This window comes from Heteronotia binoei, chromosome 12 (assembly GCF_032191835.1).
Source record: "Heteronotia binoei isolate CCM8104 ecotype False Entrance Well chromosome 12, APGP_CSIRO_Hbin_v1, whole genome shotgun sequence".
In the NCBI taxonomy this organism is placed as follows: Eukaryota; Metazoa; Chordata; class Lepidosauria; order Squamata; family Gekkonidae; genus Heteronotia; species Heteronotia binoei.
In genome coordinates, this window is record NC_083234.1 from 45,918,011 (window position 1) to 45,939,918 (window position 21,908).

General features: G+C 44.0%; 1 protein-coding gene across 1 annotated transcript in view; it reads left to right on the forward strand.

Annotated features, from left to right (window-relative positions):
• FAM178B (family with sequence similarity 178 member B) overlaps positions 1 to 21,908 on the forward strand; it is a 235,287-nt gene that overhangs the window by 158,580 nt on the left and 54,799 nt on the right. Inside the window, exon 12 of the mRNA XM_060251835.1 lies at positions 7,417 to 7,533. Within this exon, the coding sequence (XP_060107818.1) occupies positions 7,417 to 7,533 (117 nt within the window). The remainder of the gene's footprint in view (positions 1 to 7,416; positions 7,534 to 21,908) is intronic.

Consider the following 21,908-nt stretch of genomic DNA (forward strand, 5'->3'; position numbering starts at 1 on the left):
GGAGGAGCCTATACCCAGTAGTCGGACCGACCCACTGCCAGTCCACCGAGAAGGAAGCTTCACGGTAAGTGATACCAATCTTCCGATCTCTGCTACTTAATCATAAATAGGTACACTCATGGCCCGGCCAAACCTGACATGGCCCAGCCCAACAAGGTCTCATTTATGTCAGATTTGGCCCTCATGACAAATGAGGCAAAAGTTAAGGAAATAACCTTGCTTGTCCCTATTCAGCACCGTTCTAGAGGAGGCCCCAAAACTGCACCACTCAGCAGTGGCTTAGTTGTGCAAAAAGCCACAAGAGAAGCTGTGGAGAAACGCCATCTGAGAGTGTTGGTGCTTCATCCAAAAGGGCAGGGATCAGTAAATCCATTCAGCAGGCTTTGTAGCCTTCCCCTCACTCCCCCCCTCCCTTCCAGAGCCAAACCAACAACGCTAGGGGGAAAGTCTCCTAGAGAAGCAGGAAGTGCTGTTGTTCTTGCCATGTGCTAGGCAGGAAGAGTTTCTCAGTTGGAAGCCAGCGCTCGAGCGAGCATGTGGTGAGCAATGGAGGCTCCTGCCGGGGAGGACCCCCCAGGCAGGCAGACTAAGTAAGTAATTCAAAAAGGGCAGGGCATGTTTAGATCAGGGCCAACTGGATGCGTTTATAATCAACTTTTCTTTGTTATGCTGTTTGCTGTGCTGTGCTGGGCTGTGTTAACTTTTTAAAGGCAACTGTTTTTGTTTTGCTTTTCTTCCCCTATATTTTTCTCTTTTAAATAAATGTTTTTTCTGTTTTAAATACTGGCAGTCAATCTCTGTACCACATAGATCCCCGACCGCTTAGACCACGCTGTTTTTATAAAAGGGGGCCCCGGGGAAGGGGGAAGGCATGCAGTTGGATAAGGTGCCAATCCTCCAGGGGTGCCCCAAAGAAGCGCTGAGGTCTCTGTGAAACCCAAGTGCAGGGTGGCAGAGGACCTGGAGGCCTAGCCTCACAGCTGGAGAGGGGGATTGGGAGTCCTGTTCCTCTCAATCGGAACCCCGGGACTGAGCAGGTGGTGGCAGCGCGCCCAAGGGGCAGGAGGAGGAATAGCTCCCTCCAGGAGTTGGCGACTCAATAGGGAGCTGATGGGACTGGGTCTGAAGTCAGAATCGGGCCGGTTCCGCCACACTTGGCGGCAGCGGTGGGATGAGAACAAACAGAGAACTTGATTGGCCAGGCATTTTTGCTTTTTGATACGTGCAAGCACCCAGAGGAAGCAACAGCGGTTTTGTTTTCTTTTCGGGTCAACTGGAGTAGGGAAGGTTTAGCTAGTTAGGATGGAGCGTGCTAAGAAACTGGAAATCCTGAAGATGACAAAGCCACAGCTCCAGGAAGAGTGCGCAAAGCAAGAGCTGGAGTGTGACAACCTGACTGTAGTAGATATGCAAGTCCTCCTGTTGGAGCATCTTGAGCATGCAGGGGCACCTGCAAAAGTGGCCCCCACCCAGTCAGAAGCAACCTTGCGGCTACAGTTGGAACTGGCAAGAATGCGTATCGAGGCGGAACGAGAGAGAGAGGAACGACAAGCAGAGAGGGATGCAGTCCGCAGACGGGAGGAACGAGAGAGAGAGGAACGACAAGCAGAGAGGGATGCAGTCCGCAGACGGGAGGAACGAGAGAGAGAGGAAAGACAAGCAGAGAGGGATGCGATCCGCAGACGGGAACAGGAAGAGCAACGTCGCCATGAGCTTGAGGTGCTACGTCTGGAAGCTGAACTAAGCAAAGAGATCCAAGTCACCCCCAAGGACTTTGCAGTGTACCAAGAGGGAGAAGACCCCTCCATGTACCTCTCCAACTTTGAGAGGGCAGCCAAACAGTGGGGGATTGCAGAGGAGGACTATATGTCTTACCTCTGCAGCAACCTGACTGGAGAGCTTTCAGCCATCTATTACAGCATGCCTGTGGAAGATGGGGGGATAACTTTTGCGGCCTATAAAGCCACTGTGTTTAAAAGGTTTAAACTGGGGCCAGACCACTCCCGAAGGCAGTTCAGGGGTTTGGCTCCACAAGAAGGTAAATCCTATTCTGAATGTGGGGTAATGAAGGAACAGACAGTTCCAGTGCTATTGGGTCGGGATTTGTTGGTGGGCCAGTACTCTATCAATGCTGTAACCCACAGCCAAACCCTCAGGGGGAAGTGGGAGGAGGAAGGCAACTTTAAGGAAGCCACCTCACCACCAACCAGGGAGGGGGAAATAACCCAGGTTATTGAGGACGAAGAGAGGGCAGTCACCCAGGAGGGGGAGGGCCAGCCTATCTCAAGCCCTGGAGGAGGGTGTTCCCAAGGGGAAGAGGGGTGTAGCTTTCCCCAAGTGCAGCAAGAGGCTGTGGATGTTCCTAGCGAGGAAGGGAACCTGTCTAGCGTAAAGGATGTGCAAGCTGAAGGGACCGAGGTGGAGAGTGGAGATTTCACAGGAGGTTCTGAGAGCAGCAAGGCTAATGTGGGCTCAGAGGAGCACATAGCTGAAAGCTTGGGGGGACGGGAGCGGTTCCAGAAGGGGGTCCGGAGTGGCCTTAGGTTGGAACCGGTTCACCAAGTAGCTGTGGATCAGGAAGTGGGATCGTCCGAGACGCTCTCAAAACAGGTCGTCTTGAAGCAGGGCAGACAGGAGTCCTGGGAAGCTGTGGGACCTTCCAGGCAAGAGGGGGGTCAGTTTGGTAGTGCTGAAAAACCAACCGAGGGGACTGAGAACCCAAGCCAAACCCTCAGGGGAAGGTGGGGGGAGGAGGGCAACTTTAGGGAAGCCACCTCACCCCCAACCAGGGAGGGGGAGGACCAGCCTGTTTCAAACCCTGCAGGAGGGTGTGCCCAATGGGAAGAGGGGTGCCAAATTCCGCAAGGGCAGCAGGATGCGGTGGAGCCGTCCAGGCAGGAAGGAGCTCAGTTGGCTGACACTGAAAAAGCAACTGAGGGGGCGGAGAACCCAGATCCAACTTTGGCTAAGTGTTCTGGAAACAGTGGGACTAGGGGTGGCTTGAAGGAACAGATGATAGGAAGTCTGGGGCAGCCAGAAATGTTCCTGTCTGAGGTTCAAAGTGACCCTAGGCTGGATCCACTGTGTGAGATGGCAAGGGACCAGAAAGTGGAGTTCTCAGAAGCTGAGACAGGGGATAGGGTGTTGGCTTTCCTGCCACTTCATACTGGTGAATGGAAAGTGGAATGGGAGGGACCCCATGTGATTGTGGAGGACCTGGACGATGCTACTTATGTGGTGGCTATGGAGAAGACAGGAAAGGCAGTTAAAGTGGTGCAGGTGAATATACCACAGCCATTCTCTGCGAGGTCCATGGTGTTGCATATAGGTAGGAAGGAAGGAGACAAAAAGAAGCTGGGACAGCAATTGTTTGCAGCACCAGAGGTAGTTTTCTGGGAGGACAGAGTGGACAGAGGGAACATTCCACCAATGAGGGATAAAGAAGAGGCAACTGTGTGGGAACTGGGCAGTTTCCAACCTCATATGTGGGGCCAGGGATTTCCTCCTTTGATGGACCCCTCACCCCAGCAACAGCAGCAACGGAGGGAGAGCACCAAACTCCAGAGGTGGTCCTGGGAGACGGAGGAGTACATCTTAAAGACTGGACATTCCTGCTGCATGCAGCCATGCAACGTTTTGTCCAGAAGGGACATGGGCACCTAGGGTGCTGGACTTTGTGTATTATTGGAGAAATACCTGAATGTTTGTGTAATGTTTGTGTACTATTTTGGTTAACGGGTTTCTCCTTGTTGGTTTGGATTCTGCTACGGGGTCACCTCTGTAGGAGGCAACCCCTCCGGCTCAGAATTTAAGGAGGGGGACGTGTGGAGAAACGCCATCTGAGAGTGTTGGTGCTTCATCCAAAAGGGCAGGGATCAGTAAATCCATTCAGCAGGCTTTGTAGCCTTCCCCTCACTCCCCCCCTCCCTTCCAGAGCCAAACCAACAACGCTAGGGGGAAAGTCTCCTAGAGAAGCAGGAAGTGCTGTTGTTCTTGCCATGTGCTAGGCAGGAAGAGTTTCTCAGTTGGAAGCCAGCGCTCGAGCGAGCATGTGGTGAGCAATGGAGGCTCCTGCCGGGGAGGACCCCCCAGGCAGGCAGACTAAGTAAGTAATTCAAAAAGGGCAGGGCATGTTTAGATCAGGGCCAACCGGATGCGTTTATAATCAACTTTTCTTTGTTATGCTGTTTGCTGTGCTGTGCTGGGCTGTGTTAACTTTTTAAAGGCAACTGTTTTTGTTTTGCTTTTCTTCCCCTATATTTTTCTCTTTTAAATAAATGTTTTTTCTGTTTTAAATACTGGCAGTCAATCTCTGTACCACATAGATCCCCGACCGCTTAGACCACGCTGTTTTTATAAAAGGGGGCCCCGGGGAAGGGGGAAGGCATGCAGTTGGATAAGGTGCCAATCCTCCAGGGGTGCCCCAAAGAAGCGCTGAGGTCTCTGTGAAACCCAAGCGCAGGGTGGCAGAGGACCTTGAGGCCTAGCCTCACAGCCGGAGAGGGGGATTGGGAGTCCTGTTCCTCTCAATCTGAACCCCGGGACTGAGCAGGTGGTGGCAGCGCGCCCAAGGGGCAGGAGGAGACATAGCTCCCTCCAGGAGTTGGCGACTCCATAGGGAGCTGACGGGACCGGGTCTGAAGGCAGAATCGGGCCGGTTCCGCCACAGAAGCCATGGCTGGTCCACATTTGCAGGCCTGCACAGACTGCAGTCTACGCCTGCTCTCCAGAGCTGAAGATTTCAGTGGTTTGGGGGAGGGGGTTGTTCTGAATTTCCTGCCCAAAGCCAATGTCCAGAGTGTATTCAGTTGGATGCTGAGCAGTTGTTTGCCAGCAGAGCTCAGGCACTCTTGAGTCACCACTTCATAACAATAACAAACCTGTTGGGGGATGGAAGGAGAAGGTGAGAATGGCGCGACAAGCTGACAAGCTGCTGCTTGAGCAGGCCATTTGGCTTATAGCATGTTTGCATAACTGTAGGGCCCCAAGCTCTACAAACAGCCTGGGAGGAGTCCAGTCTGCCTCCCCAGCATTTCCCCCCCCTACATGAAGAGTCAAGCGTCTGTTCTCATTGCTGTCCTTTTGTACTGCACGTTCGCCCAGTTGGGTACCAGATTCTATATAGAAGTGCTCCAGAGAATCCTGAAACAGCAGTTGCTAGGATTAAAAACTGTGCTTGTGTCAGGGTTGCCAGGTCCAAATTAAGAAATATCTGGGGACTTTGGGGGTGGAGCCAAGAGATATTGGAGGTGGAGCCAGGAGCAAGGTTGTGACCAGCATAATTGAACTCCAAAGGGAGTTCTGGCTATCACATGTAAAGGGACTGCACACCTTTTAAATGGCTTTCCTCCACTGGAAATAATTATGGATGGAGCACCTTCTTTTGGGGCTCATAGAATTGGACCCCCTGGTCCAATCATTTTGAAAGTTGGAGGGTGTTTTGAGGAGAGGCACCAGATGCTATGCTGAAAATCTGGTGCCTCTACCTCAGCCCCCCAAGAGCCCCAGATACCCACTGATCAATTCTCCATTATACCCTTTGGGAATTAGTCTCCATAGGGAATAATGGAGTGCCCAGCAGATATTTCCCTCCCTCCCTCCCCTTACTTTCTGATGACCTTGAAGTGGGGAGAGGGCCTCCAAACCAGGGGATTGGCAACCTTAGTTTGTTTCCTTATTTATTTCCTGCCTTTCTCCCCAGTGGGGACCCTGACCTAAAGCTGCTTACATCATTCTCCTCTCCTCCAGTTTATCCTCACAACAACTCTTTTTGATCGGCTAGGCTGAGAGTGTGTGACTGACCCAAGGTCATCCAGCAAGCTTCCCCAGCAGTAAGGATTTGAACCTGGGTCATCTGTCTCCTAGAACAGGGTTAAATGGCAGGGTATATGCCTCTTTGGGTCCCCATTGGGGTAAAAAGTGGGGTATAAATATTTAAATTAATTTCTGCCTAACTTTCACAACAGTTAATGGAGTTGAGTAAATCTATGCCGTAATTGTACCACTTAAGACCACAGGTAAGGAGTCACATTTGCTAAAGAAATAAATAAATATCTTTCACATAGAAAACTTGAATGTTTGGGAGAGGGTCTAGAAATTCATCCTAGTTTTCTGTGTGCAGGTAATAATTTTGTTGTTTTTTTTAAAAAATGGGGGCTCAATTAACTCAGATGAGCCCCTACCTGTAGCTTGAAGAGTTGCTTCCAAGAAACAGGTTTGCCATCACCTGTTAAAACAAAACGGAGCCTTGTGGCACCTTCAATACTAACAAGATGCATGGCGGACACTCACTCTCTTTCTTTCTTTCTTTCTTTCTTTCTTTCTTTCTTTCTTTCTTTCTTTCTTTCTTTCTTTCTTTCTTTCTTTCTTTCTTTCTTTCTTTCTTTCTTTCTTTCTTTCTTTCTTTCTTTCTTTCTCTTTCTCCTCTTCTGGGATGGCCAGGATGAGCCATAGACCACCCAGGAGGAGGTCAGGGTATCAAAGGATATTTGGCACCCCTAGACTCCCCCCAGATCCACTCCTGGATCCAGAGGCCTCGATTAAAAGGCCTGACTCTGAAGCCTCAGCTGCAGCCAGTACTTCCAATTGCTAGTCCCCTAGTTCTGCAAAGCCACCACTGGCCACACCAGCTTGCTGCTCCTCTGAGAAGATTTGTAAAGAGAGGAAGGAAGTGTGGCACTTTTACAAATGTCCACCAGCAGCATCAGTCTTCCAAAGAGCAGCAGAAAAACTGACAGTTCTTCTAGGGTTGCTGGCTCTGGGTAGGGAAATTCCTGGGATTTGAGGATGGAATCAGGGGAGAGTGGATTTTGGGGAGGGAACTCAACAGGAATGTGATGATGCAGTACATTCTCCAAAGCTATTTTCTCTCAGTGGTATGAAGATCAGTCATAATTCTGTGAAAATTCCAGGCCCCTCCTGAAGGTTGCAAGGCACACTAAGTTCAATAGATGCTCATGACCCCCAAGGTGGGTTCTCACAATTTACCTATACTGAAGATCACTGCTATCACAGACACAAGTACTCTGCGGAATTCCTCCTCCTCAACTGTGTGTGAGAAATTAGTCTGGTGCTATGAGAGCTTTAGCCTACTGTTTTCAAAATGAACCGCCTTTGTGTTGGAGGGCCTACTGGCACTGCTGTAGCATCCTGTAAGGCTGAAGGGGAAGAATGACAGCGGCCCAGTATCTATTCTTAGGTCTCAGTGGAGCACCAGCTGCTAGTGCTCTTAGGTGTTGTTGAGACAAAGCAGCCAGCTCCATTTTCCCCATGCAATTATTCGAAGTCTCTTTCCACTTACAGGGGGAGAGGAGCTGATGGATGAGAGCTGGTGGCTCTGGAGCACCAGCTACCATTAGCTGCTTGATCACATGCTTGTAGTGCCCACTAACTGCAAATTCCTGTCTTCCCCCATAGTTGCAGAAGCTGGGCGATCTCCTCCCCCTCATGAAGCCTGCCTTTTTGAAGAACATGCTTCAGGCGCAGCAGAATGGGAATGAGCAGCAGAAGGCGCTAGCTGAGCTTGACCAGGAGGTGAGAACACTGAGGCATGTTTATGGTTGGACTTTATCAGTGCCACAACTAAACAAGAAGGGCAGAAACATAATGGGCAGTAGAGTTCTCTGGGGTCCTGCCCAGTGGGAGGTACAGTGTATAGCGATCTGCCTCAGCCAACAAGTATGACCAGGCTCTTGATGTGGAGCCACAGCACCTTTTGGACTAAGTCTCACCTTGTTCTTCACTTCATCAGATAGACAGGATCTAGCATATCATCTAGCAAGAACTAGGGATGGGCAATTCCTCTACCAGTGCTTTACTCCCAAACTGTATGCATTTTGCGAGCATCCCTGTGGTGGTTGCTTGACCCGCCTCTGAGGTGGGCATTACTTTAAACGGTCACATTGAGATTAAAAGCTCTTTTGCTGAATTCAGTGCATTAACCACTAACTCATAGTACTGCTTGGTAACTGAATGTTCCCTCCCTTAAAACGTCCAGCCTTTCCAGGGCACAACTCTCAAGGGAGAGACAGGTTTACTTATTTGTTTTTAACATGTCCAAAATGAAATCCTGCATTTCTCAGTCCATGTATCAATTAAAACTTTTATTTAAAAATAATCTAATAACTCTAGATCTGATTGAACAGAATGTTATTGAACAGATGAACAGAACACTGGAGTACTCCACAGAAATCAATTCTGTATAAGCCTACATGTTATTTCTTGTGCTGACTTTTAGAAGAAGGGTAAAGTTTCAGAGCTTTGAAAAAAATAAAAGAGGAAGCAGATTTCACTGAATTCCAAATCAGAGCAATTAGAGTGTGGCTAATTTATATAAAAGCTTTTACATTAGCCGACACATGACTTTAATAAACCTTCTGATTTGTGCCCTCTAAAGGCATAATGTGGGGAATTACAGACCGGCACTTTGGGCCGACTCAGAGATGGCTCTGAAATTGACCCAAAAAATCCTTCCACACACAAACATCTGCCATGCATCCTTGTCCCATACTTACCCCGGCCTCCAGCCTCTACAGTGGGACACTTTTCATCCGCCCCAAAATGCCCGTCTGTTATCATCCTGTGAGACATGCCTGAGCATCCCAAATATCAGTTGTTGAGAACTCTGTTCAATTTGTTCTAGGATTTATTCTAGCTGTAAAGCCATTTATTTGTAGGTTGTCCTTCAAGGCTAAAAACTGTAAGTTAGCTAGAACTGTGAAAAAATGCAGGTTGCACAGGAACCTAAACCCAATGTCTCAGGGCCTGATTTTAAGTTAAAATCCAAAACATACCTGTTGAACACTTGAAAATGTTTGACAGCTGTTTTCCTGCGTTTGGGATGCTTACAGCATGCTTGAATGTGTCACATATGCAAGGGTGCCGGCCCTGCACCTTGCCTACTCTTCCTCACTCCCCAAGGCACAGTGTGTGTGTGTGTGTGTGTGTGAGAGAGAGAGAGAGAGAGTAACGCTGTGGAAGATAGCTCCTTAAAGAAGGATAGCATGTGTCTAGAATTACTCTTCCTAATCTTCTGCAGGATGTTTTCCAGTCAGGGGAGGGAAATATGGCTGATGGGGAAATATAGCTTCCACGGCACCCAAAACTGAATTGGAATCCCAAGAAACTTACAATTTCCATCAGCCAACACAAAGAACTAGTTTCTGAGTAGGTGCCACATTGGCTAGATGCCAGCTTCCCATGAAGTGATGAAAGCCTCATGCAGATGCAAATATACTTGAAATACTGCTTGTTCCCAATAGTGAACATATTGTCAGTGTAGGCATATGGGGTGCTTGACTCAAGAGAAAGCAGGCATTGAGGTCAAGTTAAATTTGATCTTCAAACCTGTTATTTGCGAGGACAGCAGGATCCGTATTGAAAACCTTCTACCCAGTATAAGGAGCCCATACAGATGCTTATTCAACCTGGTGAGGAGAGGGTGGGGGGGGAGAGATCTCATAACCTTTGTCAGGCTGTTCCATGACTCTTTATTGTCATGAGACTCTTCTTTTGAATCTGACGTTTGCCTGCTGCCAGTTTAGAGCTATTGCATCCTCCATGGCTAGAGTGAACAATGTTGCCCTTCTTTTAGAACTCCGCTGCCAGCACATTTCCCAAGGCCAGGGTTTTTCAGCCTGAGGAAAGCTTTCTATGTGAGTGCATTTGCTGAGGAACCTTTTGTTGATGGCAGAATATCCTAGGAAGCATGTCAGGGTCACATAGGTAGTACAGTGTCAAGAGAGGAGTCTTGACACTGTACTACCTAGAAATAGTGTAACCATAGACCAAAGGAACTGTTCCTATGCGCTATTACACAAAATTATAAATTATTCATTGGCATCATAAAAATTGCTACATATATACTGTTTCCATACATTAAATCCAATATCAGTAAAAATTTAAAAGAAAGGGAGGAGTACATATCATAATGATGCACCTTTGAGTGCATAAGTGTTTCAGTAAATCCTTATGGCTGTCATAGATGTCCATACAGGTTTCATGAGGTGCTGCCTAGGCCTGGTGGACTTTGCTGCTGCCCCCGAACTACACTGTGGAAGGAGATTTGCAATGGAAGTTAAAGCTGCCCTTCAGGGATGTTTGTCTGCTGTTGCTGGTGTTCGAATCTCTGGATAAGCTTCTGAGGAACCTCAAAAGTTCCCTGCAACAAGTTTGAAATCACTGTCTGAGGTGAAACAAAAGGGGGGAAATTCAGAGGCACCTGAAAGACTTACAGCATTTATTTCAGTAGGAACTTCTGTAAGTCAGAGCTATCTTCTTCAGCTATGCAAAGGGAAGATCATACTCTCTGCCTCAACTCTCACCCCCTTGTAATCTTCTCCATATGAAGAATTCCCAGTATGATCTCCCTTTCACACATCAGAAGAAGTGAGTTGTGACTTGTGAAAACTCATGTTGAAATAAGCGTGGTTAGCCTTTAAAGCCCTACTGGATTTTTGGGTTATTTTGCTACAACAGATTAACACAACTTCCCTTTTGTAGTAATCTTGGCTAAACCATCCCCAACCGTCTTCACAGGAATTTTCTGCGTAGATTTCTTTACTACTTTCAGAATCATTCTTGATTTTCAGAGATTCTTCTTGCACTGCTCTGCTCTGGGCTCCATATGTGTGAAGTTGACGATATCGTGTGTGACTGCTAGTTGACGTTGCAAGCATTAAAGGGAGGCAAATTGTCAGCTATTTAATTAACTGCACATTGCTGATTGGCGTGGTTTGGATATTCCACCTTATAGATGTGAATGAATAAGGCTACTTGAATTTGGGACCATAAATATTTTGAGGATCAAAAAGATGGATTTCCTAGAGTGTGTTGGGAAAATATTTTCATTATTTGTAGAACCTTGTGTAAAATTGCTTAAGGGGCAGGTATTTTTTGTGTGGGAAGCATTGTTTTTGTTTTTTGCAATATGTGCCCCCCCAGGCCCCTCATTTTGGCCTAGCCTCATAAAGAAAAGCCTCCAATTAGCTTACGTAGCTCCCATTAGACGTTTGGTTGGTAGATAATTCTTCTATCAGACATTTCACCAAGTTTGCAGAGAAGAGCCAGAGCATTCTGGGGAGAGATCAGTCCAGCTGTGAAAGGTTTGTTGTTGATGGGTTTATTTTTATAGGCCTACAATGAATCTCTTTATTTCCCGCCAGCATCAGAAGTTTGGAGTTGAGGTCCACGTGGCCTTGGAGCCATGGGACGCTGGCAGGAAGCATCAAAGGAGGGGGAAAATGAGGGGATCCAGAGAATCAGAAAAGAGTGTCTCTTTATTGCCAACTGCTGGGGCTTGTTTGCAGAGGGAAGCAGGAAAGGAGGGAACTGAGCAGTTCTTTAATGTAAGACTTTGATTATAGGCTGAGAGTTGAAGGCAAACCAGGGGAAAACATTCCAGCCTCTCTGAGCAGAAGATATTAGTCAAGAGGAGTGATGGAAAGCAAGCTGCAGCTTTGTACAGTCATACTCTTAGAAGTTTGTGTTTCTATGAAGGATCACGGCCTTTTGTAACATTTGTGCACAGCTTTTAATTCAGTGTATGCTGAAGTTAATCCATGCTCACTTGCACTTTAACATCAACCAGTTCATTCCTGTGCCCTCTACAGTTCTTGAAGAAGGCAATTTGTCCTTGCCACTCTCCCTCGCGCACACTCGCACTTCGCAAACTTTACAAGTGCATTTAACAAATGTTGAAAGACTCTTATGAAAATGCCTCCCTCCGCCTGAACCTTTCACTGGCTTCAGTTCTCCTCCTTTAAAAGCAAGAGTCATCTTTGCCTGCTGGAAAGGCTTTTGGCTGTGAAAGATCCACAGACTCAGCTTGTGCCATCAATAGGCAAATCATTCCTCATGTGTAAGTTGTTCCATAACCTCACAGTGAAATGTCAGCAGTTCCTTGGCTCAGACTGCAACAGGCAAAACAGGGCTATAGCAGCAAGTTTGGATGGAAGACGAGCAGCTGATGCAACAAAGGGGAGAGGGGGGCTACATTGCGTGAGATGGATAGGCAGATGAGCAATATACACAGAAAGGCATATGAATGGCTCACATTTTCTAGCTTGCCTGCTTAAAATGAGCCTCCTAAAACTACCCTGTAGAACCAGTGTAGCAGAAGCATCTCCTACCAAGGCAATGACTAAACCCAGTTAGTAGTCTGCTTGTTAGGTCTTGTTAGTTTCCCATGCTTGGAGTAGGTCTGAGAATTTAGAGAACCAGAGAGACAGATTGCTATAACATTATAACAATATGACAATTGTTGCTTTTTAAAAAAAAGCCCTTTGGTGGCAGGCAGAGGGGAAATGGCCACCAAGGGGAAGTGGGGCAGAGAAAATAGAATCAATGTGGGTAGGACTGGGAAGATCCAAGTGGGTGCCACACTTAACTGTGCTGTGATTTTCCCCAAAAACATTGTAGCACCACAGGTTTGGGAAAGATTGCAGGAGAAATGGGGAAAACCTGAAGGTATGGAGAAATGTAAGAAAAAACCGCTTTGCCATTGCATCTAACTCATATGTAAGTGACCTCAGTATAAGACCCTGAGATCCTTGTGAATTAGACTGGGTGGCCACAAGAGATGCCCTTCCCACATCCACTTGCCCAGTGCTGAGTCTTGTAGGCATTCAGCCCTGGATCAAGATTTAGCATTCTCCCTGGATATTCTGTTAATTTGTTGATTCCTCTCTCCCCCCTATGTGTGTTTTCTGCTCACTTGCCTTCTTAAAGATGATTTATGAGAAGATGTCATATGATATTTTTCTTCTACTGTTTCTGAGTACACTGTTGATAACATTCTTACTTTTTATTGATTACTTCCCACTACTAACTCTGCTGGTGTTATTTTTAAAGCCCTTTTTGCTTGTCTTTTAGTGCTCTCACTATTGTGTTTTATAATACCATATGTTATAAACTCCTATTACAAGTTACTTTGAGAACCATGTATTGATTGGGAGTGCAAGAGAAAAATGACTTAAAAATAGAAGGGTGGCTTTCTCTGTTTACATTAATGCAACAAAAGGGAAATCCTACCCATTTGATTTGCATAATTCATGCAGGTTGCAGAATTCAACTTTTCTTGGCAAAGAATATGGATTTGGTGTGTGTGTGTATGTGTGTGTGTCAGGGTTGTTTTTAGTATAGTAGAATGTACACAGTATTGAATTTTGGGTGATACCAGCCTGTTAGCTCCTCTGCAGTTCTTTTTTAGCATTCATCTGTGAAAGGCCTCAGCCTTGGGTACAAAGTAGTGGAGGAAAACTAATGGGAAAAGCAGCTGGGAAGGAAGAGCATTTTCTGGGATCAGTGGCTGTTTTCCAGCCTGGAAAACTCATCACTTTCTCAAACTTCCGCAGCCACGTTGGCTGAAGTCAAAAGCAGCCGAAGCCCACAGCCCTGATTCTCAATCAGACAGCCATGGGCAGGGAGCCAGATTGTGGGGCCCAAGAAGTGCAGGTGTGCATGGGAGAGGCATACCCCTATATCTTGAATAATCTTTCTAGGCTGATACCGTATAGTTGCTGTCACTGAGATCATACCTTCTTGGTGACAAATATCTAGAGTGGATTTTGATTTTGGTATCAGTTTGCTTGGTGGGCGGGCAGAGGGACGGGCAGAGGCAGCCTCCAGAATAGATTTCTGTGTAAGATTCTGTTACAGATTTCCAGCTTTGAAGTCTTGATGTTAGTTTAGTTACAGTGGAAGCTTTTGCAGAGGAAACTTGTTAAACAATGAAAACATTTCATAACCAGCTGGGACTTCCCTAGAGAGGTTTGCTTGAAAGCAGGTGGGCAAGACGGTTGAAATTTTAGTAGCCAGAGGGTCTCCTAGAATAAGTCTCCCAGGGGGCAGTGGTTTGCCTTTGATTCTATGCCCCCTGGCATGACTAGCAAAAGAAATTGAATAAATTATGTAAAATCAAAGAAATATCACACACATGTGTTTAATTTACACAGTTCACTATTTACACATTTCTTGAATAATATTGAAGGGACTGAACTCTAGAATCCCCACATTTTTGCCTATCCCGGTCCTTTATAGAATTGTTTGTAAGGGTTTCAGCAAGTTATTCTACAAGAAGTGCTATTCAAATGCTGATTGGGAACTGTAATGGTTTAATGGTAGAGTGTGTGCAGACCAATCCTGGGTAGGGTTGCCAGCCTCCCAATGGAACTTGGAGATCTCCCAGAATTACAGCTGATCTCAAGACAACATAGATCAGTTCCACTGGAGAATGGCTGCTTGGCTGGCATTATAGCCCACTGAGGGCCCCTTCCTTCCTCCAATTCTGCCCTCCCCATTCTCCACCCTCAAATCTCCAGGCATCTTTCAACTGGCTGGCAATCCAGATCCCAAGCATTACCGGTTAAAAGGTTTAAACTATCAGGTGCTGGGAAAGATCCTTCTTTGCTTGAGACCCTGGAGAGCTGCTACTAGTTGGAGTGCACAGTATTGAGCTAGATGGACCACTAGTCTAAATGCACAATTCTCAGCATCACTGAAGTTCTTCGTTTCTTGCTACAAAATAGTGTTTGTAGGTATAAAATTTCTGATTTTTGTTAAACTCAGAGCATCTGCAGCCTTGTCTTTCCGTCACAGGCCAAGCACTAATATTCTGCTATTCACAAGCCAAGCGCTAATATATGCAAGCTCTGTCCTCCCTCCCTACTTCCCCCCCTTTCTGTTTATTCTCCAAATAGCTACAGTAATGGGGAATGGCATCCTAGGCACCTGAACATTCTCCACAGGGACACAACTTTGAAAAGGGTAGACGAAAGATCCCATTAATGGGGGGAAGCTGTTTTAGGTTGTCCTAAGATCCAGGCAGCTCAAATGGGTTCTTCTTAATAGCCTAACATTTACATACAAAAGCTAAAAGCAGAAGGGAAAGACAGAAGAGCTCTCCTGACTGTTTTCTTAAATGCCATTTGGTTTGCATGTAGATGGAGTCAAACCGCATGTGAGCCCCCTTATTAAAAAAGGATAATAACTGGAGCCTGTTTTTGTACAGGCTCTGGTAGAGGCTAGCAGGGCCTGACTGGGCCATTGCAAAATGGCAATTGCAAAGCAAATTGTCTTATCCAAACTCTAACTGCCAGTTGGGCTTTCTGTCCCTTCCTTGAATGTCCCATGCAACTTCTCTTTCTTTTGCCAGTGTCTGTGCTATGCATTAGTCTCTGCTGATTTCGTCTTGACTAATTCAGAAAAGGAGGTCAACAAAAGGAAGCCAACCACAATAGATCAATTTTGCTTAGGAGGGAGAACAACATCCCCAGCTTTGGTTTTGTTCTCCTAAAATATCAATAGATTGGACTTCCTCCAGTGTTTTCGAATAGCTAATTGTGGAAACCTAGTTGTGGTTAAGTAGTTTCGGGTTCCTAATTGAGGAGAGACAAACAAATGGTTTATTTCTTGCTGTTGTTTTGTATAGAAAGTTGCTGGGCCCCAGAGCATTGCCTAGGCCTTTTCTGCCTGAAGCTGTTTTGAGAACTGGGTGTGGTACTTCAGTTTCTCTTTGAGGCAACCTGCATCATGAGATGAGTTCTTAGTGGTATACAGCTGATCCTTATGGCACTAAGGTCAAGGGCTCAGTATACACTGCAGATCTGAGCTGCAGGACACAGAATGTGGTACTGAGTGACACAGCATTTAGCCTGCTGAGAATCTCAGCTTTCTGGGAGAAAAGAGGCAAGTTGCTAGCCCTAATGACTGAGGACATCTGCTTGAAAGCATACAGACAATGTCTTCCTGAATCTCACAGGACAGTGGAATTGTTTATATAAAACATCAGTGCCTTGCATAAATCTTCCTCCTCCCTATTCAAATTAATTGTTAAATGTATTGTACAAGTTAATTGTACAAAAGAGTAAACATTACAGAAGAGGAGCTATATTTGAGCCCAGTAGTCCCTTAGAGTCCAAGATTTTCAGTGTATAAGCTTTCGAGAGTTAAACCTCCCTTTGTCTCCCTTTGGTGCTCGAAAGCTTATAGCTCAAAAAATGTTGTAGGTCTTCAAGGTGGTACTGGACTCGAATCAAGCTCTTCTACTGCAGCCCAACATGGCTACCTTCTAAAATGATCTTAATTACAGCATTAGTCACACAAGATAAGAAACATGGATATTTGCGGACTTCCAGGGTTGGATCATGGAGAATTGAGTCACTTCTCAAAGAGGAGCGGACCGGAGCCTCTGTTCTGGGCAGAGGTGACCCCAACACCTGCTGCCTACTTTTCTCAGTGAGGGAAAAAGCCAAGACATGCTTATGGAAATTCTGAGGGGATTTACTTTGGCTGACGAGGAGTCCCCAACGAAGAATTGCATTCCAGCATCTACAGAGGGTCTCCGTGGTCATTAAATTGACTTAAATTCATCACGATTCAAGCTTTCTTTGGACTATTCTAAGATCTAAATATCTATCTCTGTAAAGAATGGTGTTAAGAAGGATATATTTGGCTTCAAGGTAAGAAGATCTTTATCTATCATTCCGGGACTAAAATAAACCTTATATGAGATAAGGATTGAAATCTGGGACTAATTACAACATTCTAAAGTTAAGAAGAAGGAAAGGGGGTAATTTCGGGACTTTTGATATTCAAGAAACAAAGTTATAAGCTGAAAAACAACTTATGTATGGAATACTTGCGGTTTCTGTAAAAAAACCCATCGTCACTGAGTTGTGATCTGGAGGACGTCACAGGAAGTGGCATCATACAAGCATCGCGAGATTTCTCAACCATCGAAAACGAGACTTCGTGGCAAGAAAAGCTGGAAGGCGCCATTGAAAGAAGGGAAATTGTCAAGCCTCCTGACCTTCTCTAGGACTGAATCATAGAAAAACTTTGGTGGCCATTAAAGGAGGTCAAAAAAATTAAAAAATTTTAAAAAGAAGAATGGGACTTTAAAAATCAGTGGAGCCAGCAGATGTTTTAATAACAGGGTGAAATATATTGGACTATCTAAGTGAAAGTAAGTTTGGTGGACCTTAAGAGAAAAAAAGGAAAACTTTTAAAAGGGGTCAGAAAAATCACGGGCGCCATTTTATGTAAATTATAAATTTCAAAAATTAATATCTTGAGCTAGGAAGCACTGATAATGGCGAATTTGGGCTCACTGAAAAGGGCATGTTCTAATCTATAAGATCCTGTGGTTCAATTTTAATTTTGTGAGACCAACTTTGAAGCCTATTTTTGTGATGGGAAGACAGTAGTCTGAACACAAGCCAGGACCAAAGCCAGCACGTATGAGGGCCAGTTCATTGGAGGAAGCAAAAATGGCTAAAGTACAAATACAAGAGCAATTGGAGGCTATGGAGGCAAGATTGGTCAAAGTGATGAAAGATTTAATAACTGATAAGAAGCAATTAAAGAATTTAAAAAAGATATTGAATCAAGTGCAGAGGTGGTGAAAATGGAGATTAAAAAAGAAATTGAGGATCTCAGAAATGACACACAAGCAACATTAAACAAAGTACATGTGGTTGAAAATAAAGTGAAAGATCAAGATTCCATGATTAATAAAATGCAGGAGAAAGTAGTTCTACAAGACTGTAAATTAATGGAAAACCAGATACATCTGAGAGGAGTACCTGAAAATGAAGTGTCTGATTTAAGGACATATATAATAAGAATCATTGCTGAATTTTTGGGTATGGATGCTGATGAATCTAGCTATCTTTATGACTATATATATAGGGTCAATTCAGTGTTTGCCAAGAAAAATAAGTTGCCAAGAGATGTGGTAATAAGATTTCTATCAAGAGATATGGTGGGAAAGATCTTAAGTAAACAATTTGAAGCAACATTGGAAGTAGATGATAGCAGAGTAAGATTCATGAAAGAGTTGCCACGAAAAGTCACAAATGTCAGGAGACTGTATAAAAAAATTAACTGACAAATTGCGGGAGAATGAAGTGAGATACAGATGGATACTGCCAGAGGGTCTAAATTTTGAATACGGAGGAAAGAGGATTACAATTACAAATGTTCAAGAACAGAGGAGGTTTTTTGAAGAACATAGGGGATTTGGGTATACAGAATAAAAGAAGAATCACTATGGATTACAAATTAATATATTGGAATGTAAACAGACTAAATTCACCACAAAAAAGAAAGGCTACATTTCATTGGATTAAGAAACAAAAATGTACAACAACAACAACAATTTTTATTTGTATCCCGCCCTCCCCGCCGGAGCAGGCTCAGGGCGGCTAACAGCATTATCTTTAAAATGTAATATAATTTGCCTACAAGAAGTACACATTAAACAAATGGATTATAAATGTTTATTAAATAAACAATTGGGAATGGAATTTTACTCGCTGGCTAAGGAGAAAAAAAGGGGAGTGGTTTTTTATATTAAACAAGAATTGGATCCAAAGTTGATTTTTAAGGACAATGATGGGAGATATTTAGCAGTGGAAGTGGTGTTGAATGACAAAAAGACGTTGTTATTGGGACTGTATGCCCCAAATGGGGCAAAAGATGCCTTCTTTAAAGATATTGTGCAACAATTAGACCAAGTGATATATGAACAAGTAATGGTAATGGGAGACTTTAATGGCACAGTTAAAAATATTTTGGACAGATTGGGAAAAAAAATAATGAAGGAAAATTACCAAAATCATTTTTTGAATTAGTGAAACAAGAAAGTTTGGAAGATATATGGAGGAAATTTAATCCTAAAGTGCGTGACTATACCTTTTATTCAGCAAGGCACAACTCTTTCTCAAGAACTGATATGCTATGGACTACAAAAGATTTTAGACTTATAATGAAAAAAAAATATAGATTCCTCCTAAAGTGGGGGCTGATCATAATCCATTAATGTGGATGGCAAAATGTGCGAAAAAGACAAGGAGGTGGAGGATAAATGAAGATTTGTTATAGAAAACGGAAATAGTGGAGTCTCTAGGAAAAAAAACTAAATCTTTCTTTCAAATAAATGAAAATGAGGACATTCAATTTCAGATAGTGTGGGATGCATATAAAGCTGTAATGAGAGGTATTTTAATTACAATGAACAATAAAGATAAAAGAGTTAAAGAGAAACAAATGCTGGACATACAAAAGAAGATTGCAAAGAGAGAAAAGGAACTCAAAAAAAGACTGGGAAAAACGAAATTTATAAGGGAGATTACAATATTACAGAATCAATTGAGACATTTGTTAAACAAAGAGGTTGAATGGAATCTCAAAAGACGGCAACATAAATCTTTTGAAGGAGCAAATAAGCCTGGAAAAATACCTGGCTTGGCAAATGAAAAAAAAGAGGGAGGATAAATTTATTAACAAAATTGTTTTAGGAAGTAAAGAAATTGTACACCAAGCAGGAATTAAAAGAGAATTTTATAAATATTATTCTAAGCTATTTCAAGGCCAAAAGGTGGAGAAAAGAAGAATAGATGCATATTTACAGAAAATTCAGGTAAATCCCTTGACAGTAAATATGCAAAAGATTTTAAATGAACCAATTAAAAAAATAGAGATTGACGCAGCAATAAATTCAATGAAATTGGGAAAGGCACCGGGTCCAGACAATTTTACAGCAAAATTCTATAAAGTCCTCGCAGAGATATTAGTACCAAACTTCAGAAACTGATGAATATCATAAGGATTGATGGGAAAATACCAAATACATGGAAGGAAGCAGAAATTTCATTGATACCAAAAGAAGATAGAGACAACACAAATGTAAAAAATTATAGACCAATTTCACTACTTAGTAATGACTACAAAGTATATGCTAGGATATTAGCAGAACGAGTCAAACAGCATTTGAATAATTTCATCAAAGAAGAGCAAGCAGGATTTCTTCCCAGGAGACAACTCAGAGATAATATCAGAACTGTTATAGACATTGTTGAATACTATGAGAAGCATCCTGAAAAAGAAGTGGCATTATTCTTTGTAGACGCAGAGAAGGCTTTTGATAATGTGAATTGGGATTTTATGTTTGCAGTGATGGAGAAATTGGGACTAGGAGAAGATTTTATAAGAATGGTTAAGGCGATATATAATGAACAACAAGCGAGACTTTGTATAAATGCAGATTTGACAGAAAAAATGATAATTAGTAAAGGAACAAGACAAGGTTGCCCTCTGTCTCCATTGATATTTATAATGATACTAGAGATTTTGCTTATGCAAATACAAGAAGACAAGGAAATAGAGGGTTTTTGAAATTGAAAGGTTTTTCTTACAAATACAGAGCATTTGCTGATGATGTAATGTTTATCAATGAAAATCCCATATATGTAACACCATTGCTGCTTCGTAAGATACAAGAATATAGAGAACTGGCAGAAAGAAAAATCAAAAATTTTGTGCAAAAATATGACAAAAAGTCAACAGGAAGAACTGCAGAGTGCAACAGAGTGTGAGGTTACTTCAAAAGTAAATATCTAGGTGTGGAAATTACTATGAAAAATATAGACTTGTATAAAAATAATTATGAGAAGCTCTGGCGCAAAATTGTTATCTGCAGTTCCCAAGAACCTGGGTAGATCTCGAATTGCAGAAGAAGAATTGCAGATTTATTTCCTGCCCTTCTCTCTGACTCAGAGAGGCTTACAATCTCCACACCATTTTCTGGACCAGTATTTTCCCTACTGGGACGAACTTACAAGTACATGTAGTTTAGCTCAGCAGGGCAAACAACTGCCCTCTGAATCCCTTTCTGAAACATGACTTGAAAGGGAAGGCTTAAGCTCTCCCCGCTCCCAATGGTCCTGGTTGAATCAGGCCCCTGTGCTTCTGAAAAATAAACTTTAAAGAAAATCATTGGGAGCTCCAAACATGGGACTCCCAGCCTGTGTCTGGTTTAGGCCTCAGTGTGCTGACTAAGAGCTGCGAGCCTGGAGATCTCTGGCTCAGATTTCCTCTGAGTCACAAACTCAGTAAGAAGCCTGTTCTGCGTGCCATTCTCTCTCAGCCTCAGTTTCCTGGATGCAAAAGGGGATAATAAAACCTGCCTACTTTATAGGCCATTATAAGAACTGAACGTAAGTCTGTTTTATACCAAGTCAGCCCATTGGTTGTCCAGGTTGGTATTATCACCTCTTCTGACTGGCTAGTGGTTCCCCAGAGTCTCAAGCTGATAAAGATCCCAACTAAGAAGAAGAAGAAGAAGATATTGGATTTCTATCCCGCCCTCCACTCCGAAGAGTCTCAGAGCGGCTCACAATCTCCTTTACCTTCCTCCCCCACAACAGACACCCTGTGAGGTGGGTGGGGCTGGAGAGGGCTCTCACAGCAGCTTAACCACTTAACTAACGCCTGTGACCTGAGCCCTCTTAACTGGCAATGCCCAGGGATTAAACCTGATGTTTTAGGCATGCACAGCTGGTGCTCCGCAGCACCCTTTACTTAAGAAGAAGAAGATGACGACATTGGATTTATATTCTGCCCTCCACGCAAGAGTCTCAGAGCGGCTCACAATCTCCTTTATCTCCCACCCCCACAACAGACACCATGTGAGGTGGGTGGGGCTGAGAGGACTCTCACAGCAGCTGCCCTTTCAAGGACAACCTCTGCCAGAGCTATGGCTGACCCAAGGCCATGCCAGCAGGTGCAAGTGGAGGAGTGGGGAATCAAACCTGGTTCTCCCAGATAAGAGTTCACACACTTAACCACTACACAAACCTGGCTCTGATTTTGGCTACACCAAACAGATTACTCTGATGTATATGAAGTGTTTGGAACACCTAACATGCATGACATAAATGCTTATTTTTACTCAGGGCTTTTCTTTTTAGAAAAAGCCCAGCAGGAACTTATTTGCATATTAGACCATTATTTCACATAGGGCTTTTTTGGTAGAAAAAGCCCAGCAGGAGCTCATTTGCATGTTAGGCCAAACCCCCTGATGCCAAGCCAGCTGGAACTGCGTTCCTGTGTGTTCTTGCTTAAAAGAC